Source organism: Kogia breviceps, chromosome 8, assembly GCF_026419965.1.
Source record: "Kogia breviceps isolate mKogBre1 chromosome 8, mKogBre1 haplotype 1, whole genome shotgun sequence".
NCBI lineage: Eukaryota > Metazoa > Chordata > Mammalia > Artiodactyla > Physeteridae > Kogia > Kogia breviceps.
Genome location: NC_081317.1, coordinates 56,009,842 through 56,033,371, shown reverse-complemented (window position 1 = coordinate 56,033,371; position 23,530 = coordinate 56,009,842). Strand labels below are relative to the sequence as shown.

The window sequence follows — 23,530 nt, the reverse complement described above, 5'->3', positions numbered from 1 at the left end:
TGCTGCATTCTAGATTGGTTACTGTCTTAGTTTGGGTCCCCCCAGAAGTAAACCATGTGCTTGGATGTGAGCACAAATGGTTGATTTAGAAGATGATTCCAGGAAATCCTGTTAGGGGATTAGGAAAGGGGAGGAGGCCAATGAAGGGTGCATTATAAAGCAAGGTACAGTAGTGGACAACTATAACCTGATTCCAGTGGGGATCATGGGGAGCCTATAGTTCCCTTTAGCTCATGGCTCCCTGAGCTGCATGCACCTGGTTATGTACTGTGTCAGCCACAGTTGGTACTCGATGCCTGATGCAAGGACCATCTTGAGATCTCCCTTTATCATCATTTTCACCTCTTTTCTTACACTGGATCCCTTTTTCTAGATCCCTTAACCTGTCCGTTTTCTCAACTGACACCTTTGTTTTGGTAGAATGCCTCTTCCATTGACCTTGGGAAGATAAATTGAAATCTTCTTGTGTATTTGAAAATGTCATATGTTACTTTTATACTTCATTGATAATTTGAATTTAGGATTATAGATTATTTCCTCCAAAAATATTGGAGTCATTGCTTCATTGTTTTCTGAGGAAATTTCTCATGTTGTTCATGGTTCTAATACTTGATACTTTGTGTGTAGCCTACTTTTTTTCCTCTCTGAAAGGTTTTAGGACTGTCTCTTTGTCTCCAGTGTTATGAAATTTTATGTTAATAGTCCTTGGTAGGATCCTTTTATCCATTGTCCTGGGCATTCGATCGACCCTTTCAATCTGGGAACACATTTGTTCGTTCAGAAATTTCTTGAACTTTTAAAAAGAATTTCTTCCCCTTCTATTTCTGTGTTCTTTCTTTTCGGAGCTTCCATTATTCAGCTGCTAGACCTCCTGGACTGATCCTGATTTTATGTTTTCTTTCTGAATTTTTTAATCTCTGGTTTTTTTGTTCTACTTTTGGGGGGATTTGCCTCAACTTCATCATCTGTGTTTCTATAGATTTTTTTAAATTTTATGTTTTATTGAAATTCATATTTAAAGTTAAATTATATTTTAATTTCTAAGCGTTCTTTGTTTCTTTTTTATTTCATTGATAAAGTATATTAGACACCTAAGAATGTTAATGATAGTTCTTTTTCTTTCCCTGAGTTGTTTGTTTTTTACAATTTCCTTTTTTGTTTTGCCTCTCTCATGTTAGAAACTTTCTTCAAAGTCTGATGTTAGTGGCTAACCTTTACCTCTTAGGTGTAGGACAGTAAAGCTGCGTCAAGGGACGGTGCTTATTTACTATTATAGCTTCATTCTGGGGTAATCAGCCTGAAGTTGTTGCATTGGGTGCTTCCAGCTGTGAATATCTGTAGGTCTCTTCTCTTGAGTTGGTTGTATTCCCCAGAGAAGAATCTTCCAGTCTTCTGCCCAGAGGGTTCAAACCTGACTGCCAGTTCTCTAGGGCAGGGCTCCCCAACCCCCAGGCCGCAGACTTGTACAGGTCCGCTGTTAGGAACCAGCAGGAGGTGAGCAGTGGGCAAGCCGTGGAAAAATTGTCTTCCACGAAACCAGTCTCCGGTTCCAGAAAGGTTGGGGACCGCTGCTCTAGGGGACCAGGAGGGGAAGTGCGCTGGCAAGTCTCAGTTCACAGTCTGGACTGGCCCTAAATCCCTGTTTTCAGTATAGGTCAGGTAGCTTCTCTCTGCAAAAGAACTCTATTAGATTGCTACACTTTTTATTCTTCATAAGAAAAATAAGTTTTCTAGTTCCCATTCTCTGTTATGATTCAAAAGGCTGTCAGTCACGTGAGCCAAAGGATATGAACAGAGTCTGCTTATGAAAACCACTGCCATGACCGTCTACTAGTTTCTAAGGTAGTCTATTTATTCATTTATTCTTTCCTTCAGCAGTCAGTGTTAAACATCTAATGCGTGTACCGCTTTATGCTAATCCTGTCTGGGAGATACGCAGAGCAGCATACCAGTATCCTGCTCTCATGCGCCAGAGGAGAGATTGCTATTAGGAAGCTGTTTCTGCAGTAAACCCAGCGGGAGCAGGTTGAACTAGAATAGCAAAGGTGGGAAAGTAAAGATGGGGGCTTAAAGAGATTGTAACAATTTGAAAGAAAGGCTAAAGCTATGGCAAATATAATTATAATGTGAAGGAGAGGAGTTAGGTCCCTTTAGAAGAGAAGAGTCCCTAGGGGCACATCTAACTTGGTGAAGCTATCTAGCCCGAGATCATATTATAGGAATTCTAGTGTCTTAAATTTATATTTTTCCAGGCTTCCTCTCTGTTTCTTCAAGTACTGCTTTAAAAAAAAAAAAATTATTTATTTGGCTGTGCCGCATCTTAGTTGTGGCACGTGGGGTCTTTTAGTTACGGCATGCAGACTCTTAGTTGCAGCATGCACGCAGGATCTAGTTCCCTGGCCAGGGATCGAACCCAAGCCCCCTGCATGGGGAGCGTAGAGTCTTAACCACTGGACCACCAGGGAAGTTCCTTCAAGTACTGCTTTTAAAAATCATTTAAAAATAATTATGTTAACACTTAAAAATGGTTAATTCAGACATCTGATGATGTTTTTCAAGAACACAGCAGTTTTACTAATCCAAGAGTCTTAAAAGTAGTTAATAGCTGTGAATAAATTTAAAAGCTGGTCTCTTCAAATATATGAATCAATAAGTATTTTAGATGATTTGAAGAAATAAGCTAATAGAATATGGTTTTCTTCCCCCTTCTCATGAAAATGTAGAATATATTCAAGGTGTTCCTAAGTAATTAATGGAAGAATTGAACAACATAATTGAACAACATTGAAAATGATAAATTTGAAAATCAGCCACAGTATATTAAACTGTTACAGTTATTTCAGGTAATTGCTTACTGGAAGACAACTCTTAGCAGAACCATGATCTAAGCACAAATCAGTAACCAAATTCGTAAAAGGAATAAATCTTTAGAGTGTAAAAACAGGACTTTGGGCTTCCCTGGTGGTGCAGTGGTTGAGAGTCCGCCTGCCGATGCAGGGGACACGGGTTCGTGCCCCGGTCCGGGAAGATCCCACATGCCGCGGAGCGGCTGGGCCCGTGAGCCATGGCCGCTGAGCCTGCGCGTCCGGAGCCTGTGCTCCGCAACGGAAGAGGCCACAGCAGTGAGAGGCCCGTGTACCGCAACAGGACTTGAAGGGATTAACCACCGTGTGTGTTTTCATTACTTGGTTTCTTTGATCTCCATTTATCTTCTTTCCTTCTGTTCATTTGGTACCTCTTATTGTCTGTTGTCTGCTTATTTCAGTTTTATTTGTGCTAATGTTACTCCTTCTCTGTGTTTCCCTGGTACCTTGTGTGTATTAGCTATTATTGCATTTATCACATTTGTTGCCACTGTTTAGGTATCTGACACCTCACTCTACTGCGAGCACCTTGGCAGGGACTATGTCTTTCCTGGATTTCAGATATGGCTTACTGTAGAAAAGTCTTTGAATATATACTCTAATTATATCATTCCCCCAAAAAATGTGTCATCATGTGACATTTTCAATTTTTTAAATTTAACGTGTATGATACACTTTTCTATGAGAAGCAAAGTAAAGAAAATGTGAATTTTACATTTTTTCCAGGTACCACCAGGCTTTACATCTGTTAGCATGACTAACTGCTACTCATTATGTGATTCTAAGCTTAAAGATATTTCTCACCCGAAACCTTCTTTGTGATGCCTACTCCTACAGACTAGGGTGATGCTATATACTTTCGTGACTTGCTGTTATCTCCCCACATGACACTTAGTATATACACTTCACTCTAATTGCTTTTAAAATAGACGCTACCCCTCAGTTCACTATAAACTTCATAAAGGCAGAGGCCATAGCTGTCTTGTTCATTATAATATCCCTGGGGCAAACTTGGGAGGGTTACCTCTCATAATAATTCTCTTTGTCTGCAGATTCGACCTCTGAAGCCCAAAATTTAAATAAAAACCTATTCAAAACAAATGTTAAAGATGAAATGGCAGCCACTAAATGCTGGAAGTGTGTGGTTTAGCTGTGATTCTATCAGGGGTTTCCAAGCAGATGGAATCCTGGGCATAATTCTAGGTTAATGTACATTCCCAACTCTGATAATGAACCTGAGAAACCATAGTATCCTAGCATCAAGTAAATCATTGTCTTTAACAGTGTGCTAATAAAGCTGTTTCTTCCATGAAAACTGGATTTGCCTTCTAGGAATCTTCTTTTATAAAAGTAAAAGCAAAAAAGAAATTGAAATGCTGTCTTTGTGGCACAGAACTAATTTTCAGAAGCAGTTATGTGTGAGAAAAGTAATTAAGTCTTTTTAATGAACACAATATTTCTGTTCTTCATGGGACTGTTTACTGTTAGAATCATAGCTGAGAAGTGATTTTGAAAATAGTTCTATTTTATACATGATTTAAAGTGAAACATGGCATAAGGTCCACACTGCAGGAGTTATCAGTTAATTTCCTACTTCAGTCCATAGGCTCCTAGAATTGAAATAAAAGGTAGAATCCTAAAACTTCGAGATCACATAATCCCATAGTTTTTGAAGTGCTTTCTGTGGGCCACCCAGATCCACAGAGGGACTGAAGGGCCACAGCAATGAAGAGAGTATCAGAAAAGGCACAGGAGTAGATAATGGACTTGAGGACACAGGGAGGGGAAGGGTAAGCTGGGACGAAGTGAGAGAGTGGCACGGACATACATACACTACCAAATGTAAAATAGATAGCTAGTGGGAAGCAGACACATAGCACAGGGAGGTCAGCTCGGTGCTTTGTGACCACCTAGAGGGGTGGGATAGGGAGGGTGGGAAGGAGATGCAAGAGGGAGGAGATATGGGGATATATGTATATGTATAACTCATTCACTTTGTTATACAGCAGAAACTAACACACCATTGTAAAGCAATTATACTCCAATAAAGATGTTTAAAAAATAAAATAAGAAAAGAAAAGGCACAGGGAGACGGGCAAGATGGTATCTTCACCTGGAAGAGCTTTGCCTTTTCTATTAAATTCCTCTTGAGATTTTGAGAGAAAGGGAGAGTTTAGCGATTAAAAGAGCAGGTGTGTGTTTATCTGTGGACCAAGCTGCACATATTGCAGAAGACATTGGTGGAGGGGCAATTTTTGGTAGCTGAACTGGTTTAGAGACCGGTGAAGGCCTGACTCCCCACCCAGCCCTGTCCCTCCTACATCACGTTGCCTGCTTTGGAAGTCTCTTATCTCTTTGTCTCCAGCTTCCAGAGCTAAACTCAGCATGATCAACACCATGTCAAAAATCCGTGGCCAGGAGAAAGGGCCAGGCTATCCTCAGGCAGAAGCACTGCTGGCAGAGGCCATGCTCAAGTTTGGAAGAGAGCTTGGAGATGATTGCAACTTCGGTAATGTATGCTTCCTCACATTTTCATTTTAAATTTGTCCATGGGGATTTTATTGCCTCTAAGAAAACCCTGTAGGAAATAATCCCCAAACCATTTTATATTTTGATTCTCTATTTTTGGTCTTGTCCACAGGGGCCCCAAATTTGTTTTCAGAGTCGTTTCATCATTTTTGGTGTCATTTGTCTTAGGAATTTTATTTATTTTCTTTTTTCCTAATGAGATCCCATCATTACAGTAGCTGGGTGACACATCCAGATGCCTGGACATTTACCATTGCACGTGTCTGGCGGTATCCAGAGTGTTGGGACAGAGGAAACTGTCACAGTCAGCATGAGTCAACACCCTACCCCATGAGCTTTCTCTTTGCTCCCTGCTCTTCTATATAGGATACCTAATTTGACTACCCCAGGTGAATTCCTTCACCCCTCTCTCCTTTGACCCTCAGCTGCCATACTAACCACCTTCTGTTTTCACTCCTTCACACTGTGAGGTCACAGCAAATGACTGTCCTTCCTGATTGAGCCCAGCTCTCTGTTCCTGGTATTTGCTTTTGCTGAATGTGCTGGCCTTAAAGAGGTCTCCTCTAAGGGAAAGCAAGCACTTACAAAGGAGCGTAGGGAGCTTCCAAATTGCTTTTTAAAGGAAAAGCAAAATTTTATGTTCTTTATAATAAGGGGTCCCTCTACCACCCATTGGGGGCATTGAGTCTGTTGTACTCAGTGAACTTTCATGTACTGTCTCAGGTGGAAAATACACTGATCTCCAGAGGGCATTATATGCTGTCTGTTGTCTTGGTTGTCTTCAGAAGACAGACAGTAATCTCAGGTTTTTCATCTCTGATGGGTGCTGTTATTGCAAGTGCATTTCACCTTCACCTTTGTTCTTTAACGAGTACAAGTGCTTAGTTATCCCCTTGCAGGCCCAGCGCTTGGTGAGGTGGGGGAGGCCATGCGGGAACTCTCGGAGGTGAAGGACTCTTTGGACATGGAAGTGAAGCAGAACTTCATTGACCCCCTTCAGAATCTTCATGACAAAGATCTGAGGGAAATTCAGGTATCTGCAGCTAGTTATTTGGGAAGTGGGCAGTTGGAATTGTACAGATGCAGGTGCCCTTCTCCTTTAGGAAACATTGTTTAAAGCTTACCGTGCATGTTGTCAGCACTGAGCATGTGAATTGCAAAACAATCCAGCATGATAAATCGAGAGAAACCAGAAATGCAGTACTTTTAGCCCCAATATTATGCTGACTGTGCCACTCCTGAGTATTACGTTTGACTTCTCCACGTTCAATTTTCAAGTTTTTTCAAGTTTTTTTCTCCATGAGGGTGATATCCTTTCCCTGATAATACAATTTTCTTTATTATTCTATGGTTTTTCTGGGGGCGATTTCACCTTCTAAAATGCTAACTGTACCAGTTGTTAGCTTAAATACATAATTATTCTATTACTCTGTAAACATGTTTTCATATTATCGTAATGTTTGTTAGGATTGAGGAAGAACCCAACTATCCTCTTTCTAAAACATGTAGAAGAGTTTAGCTATTCCAAATAATACACGTCAACTGGCTTTATCTAGAACTAGGTGTGTATTGTTTGCTCATTCATTCTTTTAACAAATATTTGTTGAACTTGTCTGGAATTTGATTTTCTTGACTGTAAAATGAAGTGCGATAACATGAAGTCTCCCTGATCTCCTTATTCTAGCTTAAATCTCCTTCAGCCCTACCACCGGCTCAAGGTCACACAGTTAGTATGTGGCAGACTCACTCCAAATCTAACATGTAACCCTGCCTCCAGTACTCTACCCTGCAGCTGACTGCAAGTTCAGATGTTTTAAAAGAATATACCTTCCAAAGATAGGCACGTTTAGTTTGGTTCAGGGCATGGATTGGAGGCAGGGTGTACGGTGGGCGGGAAGGTCGAGGATATTCTTCCTCCTTCCTTCTCATTTCTTCACCACTCCCAACTCTGTTTCCGTTTCCTTCCCTTTTACTCCTTGCACACCCAGCATCAAGGAAAGTCTCCCACCCATTAGTAGCGAAACACTGCTGCTCGTAGGACAAAAATACTTTGTAGCGTATGGTGTTAGGTCCCTTCCAAGTTAGGGCTTATTACTAAGTGTCATCATCTGTCAGATGGGAGACTTAAATTAATCCATGATTCTCCTAAAGCTACATCAGTCAGCTAGGGTAAATGTTGAGACATAGAATTCCTAGGCCTCAGCCCTGGATATTCTAATTCAGGTGATCAATTCCTAGGCCTCAGCCCTGGATATTCTAATTCAGGTGATCAAGAATCCGTATTTTTAATAAGCATCTTAGGTGATTCTAATAGACTGGATTACCTCAAAGATAAATCCTTTCCAGCTCTAATGTTCTATGATATAAAAAGGAAGAATACCATGCTATCTCACTTCATTTCAAGGAAAGCATTTTTCCTCTGCCTTCCCATGAGATACCATTTCCCTTGAAGATGGGGACTTGTGAGCCCCACATACCTGTGCTTTCCAAATGTGTAGGGTGTGTACACACATTCCTGGTTTCTGTCAGGGGATGGAGAGGGATATATTCCACTTTAGTTTTGACCCAGCTGGGGTAGAAAATAAAGGGTATTGGTATTTCCCACAATTTCTTTCTTGCTATTAATTATTTTCAAAGATGTTTCCCAACATAAATGTTTTAGCATTTGGAAGCGTTTGCCCCAGTGATGCAGGCTTCTTTATTTTTCTGGTGACATTATGATGTTTTAGAACTTAGCCTGTCTTATTTTGGAAGCTAATAGGCATGATGGGGAAGCGAGCTGTAAATGGGCCTTTTCCGTACATCCTTTCAAAGCATATTCCCGCCCTTGACTTTTTCAGCATCATTTAAAGAAGTTGGAGGGTCGACGCCTGGACTTTGATTACAAGAAGAAACGACAAGGCAAGATTCCAGATGAAGAGCTACGTCAGGCTCTGGAGAAATTTGATGAGTCTAAAGAAATTGCTGAGTCAAGCATGTTCAATCTCTTAGAGATGGATGTGAGTGACTCTCCTGTGGTTTTTAATTTAGCTTTGGCTTTGAGGCACAAGATTAATGTGTTAAAGGGTTATGTAATTTAAAATGTTAATGACTGTACTGTGTGGCGAGAACTTCAGTAGATGGTTATTCTTTTAAATTATTTAAAATTATAAAGTAGACTGAGAAATGGTGAAGCTTTTTCTATATTCCTATAGTGTGATTTAACTAGATTTTTGTCTGCTAATGATCTTAAAGAATTATAAATAGTGGGGAGATAAAGAATGTTTCTGATGATCTATAGAAGTCCAATCGCTTAAGCAAATACGCTGTTGAAATGTGAAATGTAAGGCAGATTGACTTCAGATTAGATAAGAATATCAATCAAGTAAAATGTATTCAGAAGTGAGTGTCCAACATAGGTTAAGATGGTCTGTATTTTGAGGTAAAGTTGACATTTTCTTTCCAAAGATGATTTCAATTGAGATTGACGATTGTAGCATAGATACTACATTTGGGACATAGACGAGATAGTTTAAAAGTTGCCTTCACATTTCCAGAGTGCTGAATTACTATTCATGGCTTTGGAACTTACATTCCGACCGCTCATGTCATAAAACCTGTTAACCAGCTTTCCTGTCCTTGCTTAGCCCCACCTCCGGCCCCATCAGTTGCTGACCAACTTCTGCCAAGATATTTACAGAGCCTTTATGTACTTATCACCCCCCCTGACTGGTGACAGGGGAGGCACATTGAACATATACAGACTTTCACACTATCCAGGGACAGTGTCAGAGTGTGTGTTTATGTAAAACAACGTGTCCACCTAACTACTGAAGAGGAGCACCGTGGGTATGAGGGTGACCCGAATCACAGTGTTCCTTCCCTTCACCCAGGACCCTACCCCACCCCAAAACCCATAGGGCAGCATTGCCTCTGTTAACTCAGAGGCCATTATTCAGCTGGATCACAACACAGGACGCAACATGAAGAGTAACCAAAGATGCTTAGAATATTAGAGCTGGAATGAACCCAAGACATCACTTGACTCAACCCTTTTACATTGCAGATGAGGGTCAGAGAGAACAAAAGATTTTCCATCATACCACACTGTCTCCCCTAGTGCTTCATGTGAGAAATCAATACCCACATTTTTATTAACAGCACTAATAATGACTTGGCGTGAAGTTATAGAGAGCAAAGAATGTTCTAGTCAGTGCATCTTTTGTCCTATAGGAAATCAATAAAATAAGCCAAATCCTAATCAGAAGGTTGTAGCTAAGCATGAGACTGTTTGATGAGAGTTATGTCATCTTCAGGAGGATTCTGACTAAAGTTTCTTCTCATAGCACTAGAATTTCCAAACACAGGGATGCTTTCTTATCCTTAATCAGTTGGTAACCTGCAAAACTATCTATCGGTCAGCCTGGCTCACCACACAGTCATGGGCATCACTGAGCACTGGTCCGTGTGTCCGGAGTAGCTGTGTCGTGTGGCCTGGGCACTAGCAGCTGGTTAAGGACAGTAACCTGGTGACTAAGGTGTGATTCCCCCGTTGATCTGCAGATCGAACAGGTGAGCCAGCTGTCGGCGCTCATCCAAGCACAGCTGGAGTACCATAAGCAGGCAGTCCAGATCCTGCAGCAAGTCACAGTCAGACTGGAAGAAAGGTATTTTACAGTTCCCTGCATTTTCCATTTCCATTTTCTTGCTATGAAATGGTGTATAAAGAAGTGGAAATATTAGAATACATTTGAAGAAAAACTTCCACCAAAATTCCTGCTGATCCTACAAAGACTGGACCATTTGTTTTGATTTTATATTGTCTTGGGCTTTGTTTTACTTTGTTTGGTTGAATCTAGTCTTGTGTTTATGAGAGCTAAATACTTAGGGAGTATTTTGGATGCCACAGATGGGACACCAGGACTCTACTAATGGTAATGGATGTGATTTGCTGAGCAGCTGTTCTGTGTGGGTATTGAAAGTATATCATCATCAATCATATAAGAGCCCTGTAAACCAAGTATTGTTAGCCTCACCTAACAGATGAGCAAACTGGGGCTCAGGGTCACACAGTGGTGCAACAGGGGTTCACGTTTAAGCATAACCTATTGGAAAGCCTGTGTCGTTCCATACCTTGTATTTCTCTGAATGGTGACGAGGTCCATCAGAGGGTGCTGCTTTCTTATGTCTGTTCCACCTCCTCAGATGGGCCTCATAGCCAGGCTGGGTGGTTTAATTCATGAATGAGTCTCCCTGGAGCTGCAGGACACAGCCTGCACAGCTGTATGCGGTAGCCCTGTGCTATATCATATGTGTTATTTTAGTTAAACTAAATGCATGTACATCAAAGGATTGCCTCAGCAGCTTTTATTCTCAGCTCATGGCCAGAGTCAACTCTCATAGCTGATGATTTGGCTATAGATGCACAAGGCAGCCTCCAATTATGGTGCTGTATTATGGGAAATGACCTCACCCGTTTCCATCTGGCCAGCCTCTTCCTCTCCTCAGTATCTTCCTTGACTAGTGCTTGGATTGTTCATCTTTCCTCAGTGCACCCTTGTGGAATTATGTGTAACACTCTGAAGCCTCTAGAATGGTTTAAAACCACACACTTCCACGTACTAAAGAAATACTGTATGTTTTTGTGACACCTGTTGAGCATGAAGGCCACTTTTCTTTTTTTCCTCTGAAATATGTTCCAAGTCACTGTCATTCTGCAATCGCCATACCCTAAACTCCCCCCACCCTTGCAAATCTGCTGTTCACTTTGCTTCGTGAACACCTGAAGCTGTGGAAAATACTTCCGGATGTGCAGAATACATTTACTGCCTGTACCTTTCCACCTTTCTCCTGTCTCCCTTGGATTCTCTCCCCCTTCCTCTGTGAGGTTCCCAGAGCACACAGTATTTCCCCCTTTCCTCCCTCCATACCTTCTCAAGCTCTACAAGAAATAACTTTCTTCTGGAAACAGCTGTTCATCTAGAAATGACTCCTACCTATCTTTTACCTTTTTTTCCTTAAACCTTCTCCAACTTCCCCACTCCTCACCACCCCCAGCTCCACCCCTGGGTTCCTGTGGCATTTTGTCCTATCTCCATAGCAGCACTTACTACAGTTGACAGTCATCAGTTGTTTATGTGCTGTCTCCCCTCCAGGCCATAAGCTGCTTGAGGGTAGGAATTGTGACTTATTCATCTTTGAGTTCCTGGCACCTAGCACCCTGCATGCTTGCAAAGTGAGCTCTGAGTAAATGGGGGAGAAAGTGAGAGGAAGGATGAAGACAGTGAGGGTATAACCACAGAGGGTGTGGCCACAGCACTAAAATGGACACAGACACAGATAAGAAAACTAAGGGTCCTTTTCAGATTTCCCATCCTCCACAACGGTAGGTTGGTGGGTGACCTAAGCATTTTCAGGATTGTGTTGCTTTTCTTTTTCTTCTTAATTGGCTGCATACTCTATCCCCCTTTTTCTTTTTAATGCAGAATAAGACAAGCTTCATCTCAGCCTAGAAGGGAATATCAGCCTAAACCTCGAATGAGCCTGGAGTTTACAACTGGGGACGGCACTCAGCCCAATGGGGGCCTCTCACACACGGGCACTCCCAAACCTGCAGGTAAGGAGCAGAGGCCTGCAGAACCCATTCCCCAGGCCTGGGCACACCCCACTGACACTCTTCCAGAAATTCTAGGAGCAGTCCAATCTGTCTGCATAAGGACTCTAGTATAATATATTTCTTACAGGATGGTTTTGTCAGGTAGAAACTCTTAAAGGAGTTCCTTCTTGTCTCATTGATTATCTCTTCCCCTCCTTTACTCTCTCTCTCCTCTATAAAACTTTCTTTGTAAGTCCCTTTTATCTCTCACTGTCCATCATCAGCACATAGTTAACTGTTCTAACAAACACATCTGATTTTGACCCTCCTTCGTGGTCTTACAGTTACCTTAATATGTGAGTTTAGTTGTAGGGGTGTCATCTTTTCTTCCTGTTATTCTGCTTCTGTGATTCCTGCCTGCGTGAGGAGTCGTGCTCCTGGGAAGTGCGTGCCCACATACACTCACTTATAACCCACAGACAGCAAGCAGCTCCAGGAACTTGCTGAGTTGGATTTCTTGAGTCACAGAAACCTGTGGGTGAATATATTTGTAGATGAATATATTCTGAGTCTCAGCATCTGCTAGACTTCCCTCCTTTCCCCACCCTCCAGCCAGTTCATCGTGCTGTGGTAAGAGGTTGGTACAATGGAAGCTAAAACTTATTTTCTATCAGGAATATTGATGTATACCCAGTAATGTATTCTTTTAGGTGGTACCACTGCTCCCCACCCCCTAGACACAGATCAGATAAAACCTGTGCTTGAAATATATTCAACCTTGGTAATCTTCTTGGTTGAAGAACAGGAACTACCTCATACTGGATATGGATTTTAAGGATATGCAGCTTTCTCCTGTTTTCCCTGCATCCCCAGTGCTTGATGTTCTACAGTAGGAAATGTAGATGCTCTCAGGAGACCATGAAGGAAAAAAGTGAGGTGTGTGATGACGGTTGGAGTTCTCTGCCCCTTGTGCTTAGCTCTGCTGCTCAGAGCCCTCAGTGTGCGGATAAACAGCAGTGGTTTTTAGAAGTTATCTGGTTCCAAGGACTAGTGATATAAGTTATAGGTAACCTGCTTCCCCCTGCTCAAAAACCAGTCACATATTTCACTTTTCTTTTGGAGATTCATTAATTTGCTTTCTCTAAGTAAAAAAAAAAAAAAAAAAAAAAAAAAAAAAAAAAAATTCATTGTTCCCTTCAAAGCCATCTAGATGGTATGGAGCTGTATGCACTTGTCTGCGTCGATATACATATGTGTGTGCCTGCTGTGTTAATATATTTGCTCGTTTAACATAGATCCCTTTTAAGCTATGATCCCATCCTTCATTATTTAACTCAAGGAAGAATATATTATTTTTTCCATGCCATAGCTCTGATGCATACCTCATATTTATATAGGCAATATATAATGCAAAGGTGTAAATTATATCATGTTTATATAATCTCATTTAATAGCCAGAGTAGTACTGTGAAAAGTGAGTTCTACTGTTAGTTCCAATTTTAGACAAAGAACCTGAGAGCAAAGTGCCTTATGCAAGGTCACAGAGAGTAAGAACTGGAACCCAGTGTTTTATATTGTCTTATTTTTACTACATTACAGCGGTTTCCAGAGGCTGGTGGGGGGGGTGCGTCTTTATTTTTTAAAAGTGAGAACTGCATTGTTATTCTGAAGTTGTAAAGTTTTGTCCGTGTAATAAACTCTATTATTTCACATGTGCAGAGATCTTAAAGTGCTAGCATGGAAAGAATTCTGGCCATGCTTCATTTTGAACCTAAAGCTCGTTAATACTCCTTAAGTCATTGGGTCTCCCATCTCTGGGCATTGTTATTAGCAAGGCCAACCTGATGAACTGTGTTGTACGTATCACAAGGATAGATGTGGCCAATTTTTCATACTGGGAATAGAAACAGAAATTCAACAACTTCAAGAAACATGAGAAAGCTTCGGAAGACTGCTAGAGGGCAAGGTGCCATGCAACAGGCACTGGGGACCAGTAACAAGAGGAAGCTTCAGCGGGAAGAGGAGTGAGGGAGGAACCGAGGGGGACAGCAAGCTGGGCAGGTGCAGCAGGAGGTAGATATGTGCATTAAATTCCCCTTGTCTTTCTGTGTTCTTCTCTCCTGCTCTTACTCCCAGGTGCCCCAATGGATCAGCCCTGCTGCCGAGCTCTGTACGACTTTGAACCTGAAAATGAAGGGGAGTTGGGTTTTAAAGAGGGTGATATCATCACACTCACTAACCAGATTGATGAGAACTGGTATGAGGGGATGCTCCATGGCCAGTCAGGCTTCTTCCCCATCAATTATGTGGAGATTCTGGTTGCCCTGCCCCATTAGGATGTTACGCTGGCTGGCTCACCTCTTCTTGAACCAGATAGTTAAGTGTAACCACTGCTTTGGTAATGCTGCTTACAACACATCCCAAGTGCAGGCTGCAGTGGTCCAAGTCATCAAGCCCCACTGAGTATGTTTTGTTGACTTGTGTGATCCCACGAGAGTCATGGTGATGGATGGTATCTTCTTAGCCTGGTGGGCATGGCATGTGCTTTTTAAATACCATCTGAGACCAGCCAGACGTCACAGAACTGCTGTTTACACAGTTCTCAGGAGGATGTGGCTTCTTAGAATATGACCATCAGCCACATCACTGATAAACCATCCTGCCGAAGATGTTATCTACCACCCGGGGCCATCTCAAGGTCTCGGGTTCTCCATTTAAATAGAGGAGAAAGTTCTCGTTTTCACATTGACCCCTCCCAAACATGTGAGCCACAGTATTGTCAAAGAAAGCCTCCCTCCCTCACCAGCAAATTGTCTTCTGGTCTGAATGAGTGAGTCCCTTGATGCTCTCAATATAAAAGTGTTGAGTGTGGGTTCAAAGCCTTCCCTGAGAACAGTCACCTTTGTTGCACAGCTTATGCCTATTTCTGAGGTACAGCCGGTTTTCTTCCCTCCCTGCTATTAAAGCCAGAGGGGGCTTCGCATTTTATTTCTAAGTAAGACAGTTAGCAGTCAGCATATTGAGGGAGGAGCTGAAGAGGAGATTCTCCATTATGAGGAACTGGGAAGAGATCTGGTTTCCAAGCTTAAATTTCTTGCTGTACAGAAACCATGTATATATACAGGGCATTTCTGAAGGTACGTGGACAGGGGAACAAATATCTTCACTTCAGTCTTATTTATGAATTACATGTTTCATGAATCCGTTTGGTATAGAGACACAGAAGAAAAACACTAGGAACCATTTTCCCACTAGTTCATAGACCAAGAAACAGTAACTATCTTCCCACTCCACTTTCACCTTGTGTTCTTTGAACATCATTTGTGCATATTCTGCCCTCAATGAGGACCAAATAAAGATGATTTTTGTGCTTAGCAGTTTGAGATGTGTGGCTGCATATGCAAAACTCTTTCCCAATTCAGTCATGACTTTTATTTCTGTCCCTTCTATCTCCTCTTCATTTTGTGTGTACAGTGCTGTGTGTAAACTTATGAGTGGTTTTCTTCGTTTATTTGTTTTTTGGGTTTTTTTGTATCAGTCATTAAAGTCCTGTTAGGCATCCAGAGTTCTATTTATCTAGCTGTACAGATTCTTTCAGAGGTTTAATGTGCTGCTTTGGATGTGCCACCTGCAGTAGTGGATCATGTGGAGTGAAAGGCAAATCTTACTGCTTAATGTATAAACTCTTAACCACAGGAAGCGTCGCTGTTTCCAATAAATATTGCTGAAGACAGAACCAAAGGCTCTGGTCCTTTATTTTGTGTCAGTTCTCTGGGTCCAACAGTGGGTGGACTAGTCTTCATTGCCTTCTGATACAACCAAAGCAGACCTGGTTCCAACCTCAGACCTACTTCTCTATAAGCAGGGGAAGTTCCATTCATTATCAAGAAGCAAGTTAGCCTGGACACTGGTAACTTATTGGAAACCCAGGGAAGGAGGAGATTTGAAAAAGAAGATAAGAAAGTGGAGAGAAGAGGTCTTCTAGAAGTTAAATGAGATAGCATCATGGTGATATAATCAGAAGAATGTAATATTCAGAGGAGCAAATAAAATGTATCATTTCAATCAGTCTTTTGTTTTCTTTCATGCTTAAAGAGAAAGGAATAGACGTGGAAATATAGACTGACCAAAAGGTGGCCGCCTTTTCTCTTGGTGTATATGTGGGGGGAGGGGAGCAGTGCATACAGAATATGTATTTCCTGAGCTCCTGAGAAAATAAACATGTTCTTTATGTACTGGGTGCCCTTTGTATTCTTCCATGTTGAGGCCAATCCAAATGTTCTAATCTAAAACAAATTGTTTTAATCAAATATACCAGGTTCACATATATACTGTATGTGAACTGCTCTAACATGAAAATAATATTTTTGCTAGCTATGAGTTAGAGTATTACAGATCAATTCTTCAAACCAATTTAAAGAAGAAATTACCAATGACGTTATTGTGAATGGAGAAAATCTAGAAGAGTCACAGATAAATTATTAGACTCAATAAGTAAATTTAATAGGATTACTGGGTATATAATCAATATCCAAAAAATTTTTATATACCAGTAACAGTCAATTAGAAAAAAGTAATTAAAATGTATATCATTTACAAAGGCATCAAAAATTCAAGTTTATAGACATAAATCTAATAAGAATTAAATAAGATCTCTACATAGAAAATTATGAAACATGTTTGATAAAAAATAAAGAAGACCCTAATGAGTGAAGAGATATTTACATTTATGGGTTGGAAAACTCAGCATTGTAAATATGTTATTTCTACCCAAATTGACCTATAGGTTTAGTGCAATTTCAACCAAAATCTCAGGAAGTTTTTTGTGTGTGTTTGAATAGTGACAAGCATATTATGAAAGTTATGTGAAATGCAAACAGGTATTTCTTCTTAAAGAAAAACAGCTTAGTTGGAGGACTTTCTCTAGATATAAAACATAAAGCTATAGTAATTAAGAAAGTGTGATGTTGATTCAATGATAGGACAAAAGATGATCCGTACAGAAGAGCAAGTCCAGAAAGAGGCATATATGTATTCAACCATATTTGAACCAGTAAAGCTTTCTGTTGTCTTTAATGTTACACATTCAGGTGTGACTGTACCTGTGTAATAGTAGTAGTTCTGTAACCTCAAAGGGAGACTAACAGCAAGACCCAGCACCAAATAGAGTAATCTCATAATGAGTTAACGTCAAATGAAACTAAATGACCACAGCTTCCAGGAAGAACTTAATGTTTATTTAAGGGAGTCTTTGGGGGACCGTTAATAATACACTTACCAGATTCAGAACTGTCTGAATTCCTTTTTTTTTTCAAAAATTTTTTAAATTAATTAATTAATTAAATTTATTTATTTATTTTTGGCTGTGTTGGGTCTTTGTTGCTGCACGTGGGCTTTTCTCTAGTTGCGGCGAGCGAGGGCTACTCTTCGTTGCGGTGTGCAGGCTTCTCATTGCGGTGGCTTGTTGCGGAGCGCGGGCTCTAGGCGCGCGGGCTTCAGTAGCTGTGGTGCATGGGCTTACTTACTCCGTGGCATGTGGGTTCTTCCCGGACCAGGGCTTGAACCTGTGTCCTCTGCATTGGCAGGCAGATTCTTAGCTACTGCGCCACCAGGGAAGCCCTGAATTCCTTATTTTCATTCAAGTATAATAAATTCCTTTCTATAAAACTTTAAATATAGAAAAGAGCAGGCAACTTTGTGGACCACCATTGGAGAAGTTGAATCCACCCCCAAACACTTGTTTTTCTAAGTCTAATCACAGAATGAACTGTCTGAGGTGGAAACAGAAGCAGAACTAAAGTAAACTGAACCAATGTGGCAAACTGTGAGGTGACTGTCTCATTTTATTTTTTGTATTAGGTCTGATAGGTCTTAAAGAGAAAAGTTTTTGGAAAAATAATTGTTTTTCCTTAGTTTTTTTCTTTGCCAAAAAAAAAAAAAAGTGGACAATAAGAATGACATGACCAAGAATTGAAGTTTCCCATACACTGTTTATAGTATGTAACATATATCTGGAATTTGCTAACTCCTATTCTGCATCCACTTAGCAATGGTTTAGGAAATCAGGACTATCCCAAGGCTCTGTTTTCAAGACAGCCTCTGGAGTTCTGAATTGAACCATGTGGGCACTTTTAAGACTTATATTTCAGTACCCTCTTGTTAACCAGATTAAGAACTGCATCGCTGATTATCAGAGAAATGCAAATCAAAACTACAATGAGTTTATCACCAAACACCAGTCAGAATGGCCATTATCAAAAAGTCTACAAATAGGGACTTCCCTGGTGGTCCAGTGAGTAAGAATCCACGCTCCCAATGCAGGGAGCCTGGGTTCGATCCCTGGTTGGGGAACTAGATCCCACATGCATGCTGCAACTAAGACTCCACATGCCGCAACTAAGACCTGGCACAGCCAAAATAAATAAATAGATATTTTTTTAAAAAACTAACAAAGAAAAAAGTCTACAAATAATAAATGCTGGAGAGGCTGTGGAGAAAAGGGAACCCTCTTGCCCTGTTGGTGGGAATGTAAATTGGTGCAGCCACTATGGAGAACAGTATGGAGTTTCCTCAAAAATTAAAAATAGAACTACCATATGATCCAGCAATCCCACTCCTGGGCATATATCCAGAAAAGATGAAAACTAATTTGGAAAGATATATACACTGCAATGTTCATTTCAGCACTATTTACAATAGCCAAGGCATGGAAACAACCTAAGTGTCCATCGACAGATGAATGGATAAAGATGATGTGATGTGTATGTGTATGTGTATGTGTATTTATAATACACATACACACACACACACACACACACACACACACACACACACACAGAGGAATACTACTCAGCCATAAAAAAGAATGAAATAATGCTGTTTGCAGCAACATGGATAGATCTGGATAGATCTAGAGATTATCATATGAAGTAAAGTAAGTCAGACAGAGAAAGGCAAATATCATATGATATAACATATGTGGAATCTAAAATGTGATACAAATGAACTTATTTACAAAACAGAAACAGGTTCACAGACATAGAAAACAAATTTATGGTTACCAAAGGGGAAAGGAGTAGAGGAATAAATTAGGAGTTTGGGATTAATAGATACATACTACTATATATAAAATAGATAACCAACAAGAATCTATTGTATAGCACAGGGAACTATATTCATATCTTGTAATAACCTATAATGGAAAAGACTATGAAAAAGAATATATATATATATAATAAACTGAATAATTGCTGTAAACCAGAAACTAACATAACATTGTAAATCAACTATACTTCAGTTAAAAAAAATCATGCCTCAGTTGTAAAAGTCGGTTTACAGTTATAAAGTTAAAAAGAAAAAAACCCTGCTTTTGCAGACTGCCTTTCGTCCCATGGGGGTGGTGATGGTGACAGGAAGCACTTAATGCTAAAGAAAGCAACATCTTGAAGCTACCGTTTGGAACTCTGTGTGATGGTTGGTGAAGACTTGCTGGGCTACATGGAGAGGTGGCTACACCAGCAATTTCTAGGCCCAGCTGTTGGGGACCTGTTACGGATCCCCGTATTAAAGGAAATGTCAAGGAAAAGAACAAAACTTTTTTTTTTTTTTTGCGGTACGCGGGCCTCTCACTGTTGTGGCCTCTACCGTTGCGGGGCACAGGCTCCAGACGCGCAGGCTCAGCGGCCATGGCTCACGGGCCCAGCCGCTCCGCGGCATGTGGGATCTTCCCGGACCGGGGCACGAACCCGCGTCCCCTGCATCGGCAGGCGGACTCTCAACTACTACACCACAAGGGAAGCCCATAAAACTATTTTTGAAAGGACCCAATGAAGGCTAGCTGCTTAAAGGTCAGGGATTGAATGTCACTCACTTCTCATGTGTGTCTAAGTGATGGTGGCCTCCCATCTGGGTCAGGAGGAGCTGTGATTCTTGACAGGAGTGAGGCAAGCTGTCAGCTTTGGAGGTAAAGGAGTGGAGAGCAGCATCTCAATACCATTTTCTCAAAAAGGAACCCTGGACTTTTTTTGTACTACCTTATGTGATTATTCACCCATATGTACCAAGGCCAAGATTTTGGGAAGTCCCTTCAGATAAGAAATAACAAAGCTTCACAGTAGAGGGGGTGGAGAATAAAGTTTGAATATCAGGAAAATTCAAAAATGTTTGGAGACCTTCGTGTAATCTGGGTTCTTGATTTTTTTTCTGCATGACAAGTGTGGTCTTAGAAACAAGGGTTTCATATCTGTTTTTGGATGTCATCTGAAAAATGTTTGCAGCATTCACGAAATTAGGAATTTTCCTTTCTTTATATTCCAGGCTTGCAAAATGTAGATTTCTTCACCTGGCAGAGTCTATCCTGATTATAGGCTTTTAGGGGGCTTTAAGCAATAAAAATAGATGTGTATTTACAGCTGTGTTTGAATTCCCTGTATCATTGTTTTCACACCAGGGAATCAAACACATTCAACGCTTTTATCAGATAATGCTTGTAATTGTTGCTTGTAATTGTATTACCGTGTATCGAGCACTTCATTAAGCTCAATATATGTGATTTTGATTGAAGACTAAGGTGTTAAACACTTGGCTCTTTGGGGTCAAACATTGGAAGAAAGAGAGCTTTGTAAAAGGGTTGATTGTTTACCCAATATAGTCTCAGGCTTACTGGTATTTAGAGCTTAAAAAAGAAAAAAGCACTTACCAACATTATGAAATATCTTAGTAGCAAGACAAAGGAAAGGTGAGCTCCTTGATGGTGAAATAAAGAGACTATAAGGTCTTATAAAAGGCTGGTTTTATAGAATGTCAGACATAGGAGATGAAGAAAGTAAAGAGAGAAGTTTCAAAAGAAACACTTTTCACACTTTACTTCCCTGCTAGTGTTTTCGGCTTCCTCTAAATCTTTCTGTGTGTGACTGGTAAAGAAACATCACATTTCGTTATTTTTCTAAACCCAAATAAGTATGGCTTTCTTCCCGCTCCCACCAGAATTGGCAGGCAGTGCTCTCTTGGTTCGGTCTGTGGGGAAGAGCCTCTGGTCCTCAGTGTAGGTGATGCTACTGCTGCCAGGTTTTCTCGCCCAGGCCTTTGTGGTCTGCTAGAAAGTACAGCTCCAGCCCTGTCTGCCTGAGCTTGGTGCTGGGTTTTTGCTGCAAGTCCCAAGCTGGAGCATCAACACCCAGCATCCCTAGGCACAGGGCCATCCCCCCCTGAAAATTTACCCCTTCTTCATTTAAGTCTCTTACTCCAGTAAAACAAAATACATCATTTACTGCTTTACCACCTATCCTAGATACAGTGATTGACTAGATTTGGGGAAAAGGCCAGAGAATCTGTATTTTTAAAAAGCTCCACAGTGATTCTTACCTGCATCTCTTACCAAAACATCTGCCTCCATCAGGGCTCATGAAGATGAAGAAATCAGGAAGGCACCCACAGAGCCTCCTAAACTTACCTAATGGTTAAGAGTCACGTGGGGAAACTTGCGCAAATTTCCAGGTTCTCTTTCCAGCTGCTCTTAATCAGAATGGCCCATTGAAGGGCCTGGAAAGGTATATTTACCATCAGAAAGGTTTCGGAAACAATCTTCTGCAGTGCTTCTAAAACTGAAACATGCATGAGAATCCCCTGGAGCTTGTTAAAACAGATGCTTGGGCCCCACCCCCAGAGATTGATTCAGTAGGTCTGGGGTGGGGTGAGAATGTGCACTTCTAATAGGTTCCAAAATGATGTGTTTCCTGATCCCTGGACCACACTTGGAGTAGTACTGCTCTATGAGGTATACTTCTTAGGAAGAGCCAGCTGTGTCACCACTCCTGTCAGTAGTTAACCTGTGCATTCTGCAGCACTTTTAACTATCTCTTTTCACGGGAATCTACCTTGTAGCATGCACCTCTTCCTGCTTCTGATGGGAATGGAGTGTGTGACCCATTGATCTAACTAAAAACCAAGGCAGATTCCTGGGTCCTGATGCCTGAGATTCTGATTCCGTTTCCTAGAGTGGGACCCAGTATCTGCAGGTGTATCAGGCATCCTGTCCCACCTCATAGCTTATGAAGGCAGTCTTCAGTCCACATGGAAAAACCCTGGTTCAGACTTGGGACTCCTTAGGTTTGTGAGAACCATGAAAGAGGATCTCTTAATAGACATGGGTTGGCAACTAAGAAGGGGAAAGGAGGGAGGAACCAGCTTCCTCTCACATGTAGTGCTAGTGCTTCCCATAAAAAAGGGAGAGAAGTATTGCATAATGCACAGGTTAACCCCTGATAGGAGTAGTGACACAGCCTTTTTTCTTGCCTTGGCTTTTCTTTTTATCAATAGGAACATCAAAGCATCTAAATGTATTATGTAGGAAATACAGATGGGAGGAGAAGGGTGGAGAACGGGAAGGAAGAAAGGTTCATGAATCTGAGGAAACCAGACTGACTGCCTTAACAAACCCAATCACTGAAATATTGATACCGTCTGATTATTATATATTGTCTTTTATGTTCTTTTTCCCTCTTTTTGTTTTCTCTTTTTTCCCTCGCTTTCATGGGACCTAGATTGCCCTCTGCTGGCCAAAACAAAAAAAAATTGTTTTAATCAGATAAAAAGCTGACAAAATTTCCTGATTGTTTTATAATCATCTTGTATAAACATACCTTAAGAGCTGTCTGTTTCCAGGGGCATGATGCTTAAGCTACTGCTCTTTTAATCAGTTAGTCATTTTTAGCATATCTGGGTATCAAATTGATACCTAGTGAAATAATGTGTGATGTTCAGAAAGAGAACTGAGTTCCTGCTCTTGTCATAAAAAGTACGGCATAATTATCCAGTTAAGACACATGTGATTAGCAATTTACAGTGATTGCATGTGTGCAGTATGGGAATTAAACTGTGGTCTGCCCCCAGCTTTCTGAAGCTAAGCTGAAAAGAAGTTGTAGGTCATAGTATCTCACCTTGAACAACAGCCTTCAAGAAATGCCATCTCCAGAAATAATAACAAAAGTTACAAAGTCTAAACAATGTACTTGGAGTAATTTTTGAAGCCGATTTACTGAGGTATAATTTACATACCATAAAATCTACCTATTTGAGATATACAGTTTAATTATTTTTAGTAAATTTATAGAATTGTGTACCACCATTGAAATCTAGTTTTAGAACATTTCCATCACCCCCAAAGGGATTGTGCCCTTTTGCAGTCAATTCTGCTTCTACCCCCACCTCTAGGCAAGCTCTAATCTGTGAGTAGGGTTGTTTTACGGCATAATAATGGAGACATCTTCGTTAAGTGGAAAAGATAATGATTTGATTGATAAATGGTACTAGCATAGTCGGCTCTCCGTCTGGAAGTATATCCCATCTAACTTGCTCACCGCCATGAATCCTGTCACCTCTTCCTTAACACTCCACAGAGCAGCTGTGGCCAATCACCTCACTTACTGTGGACTATCACCCTATCTAAGCTGGTAGGAGCTGTCTCAGGGACCTGTTAGGATGGCTCGAGGTGTTGAATGCAGGGTCACAAGAGAGTCCTCCCAAGCCAGTGAATGCTGCACCTCCCAGCCTTACGTTCTGCACA

General features: G+C 40.9%; 1 protein-coding gene across 2 annotated transcripts in view; it reads left to right on the top strand.

Moving 5' to 3' along the window:
* Positions 1-15,708, top strand: part of SH3GL2 (SH3 domain containing GRB2 like 2, endophilin A1) — a 202,582-nt gene extending 186,874 nt beyond the window's left edge. For both annotated transcript variants that reach the window (XM_059071062.2, XM_067041444.1), the window contains exons 4-9: positions 5,230-5,373; positions 6,293-6,426; positions 8,234-8,392; positions 9,936-10,039; positions 11,858-11,988; positions 14,104-15,708. In XM_059071062.2, the coding sequence (XP_058927045.1) occupies positions 5,230-5,373; positions 6,293-6,426; positions 8,234-8,392; positions 9,936-10,039; positions 11,858-11,988; positions 14,104-14,303 (872 nt within the window). In that variant the 3' untranslated portion in view covers positions 14,304-15,708. The remainder of the gene's footprint in view (positions 1-5,229; positions 5,374-6,292; positions 6,427-8,233; positions 8,393-9,935; positions 10,040-11,857; positions 11,989-14,103) is intronic.
* Positions 15,709-23,530: the final 7,822 nt, after the last annotated feature.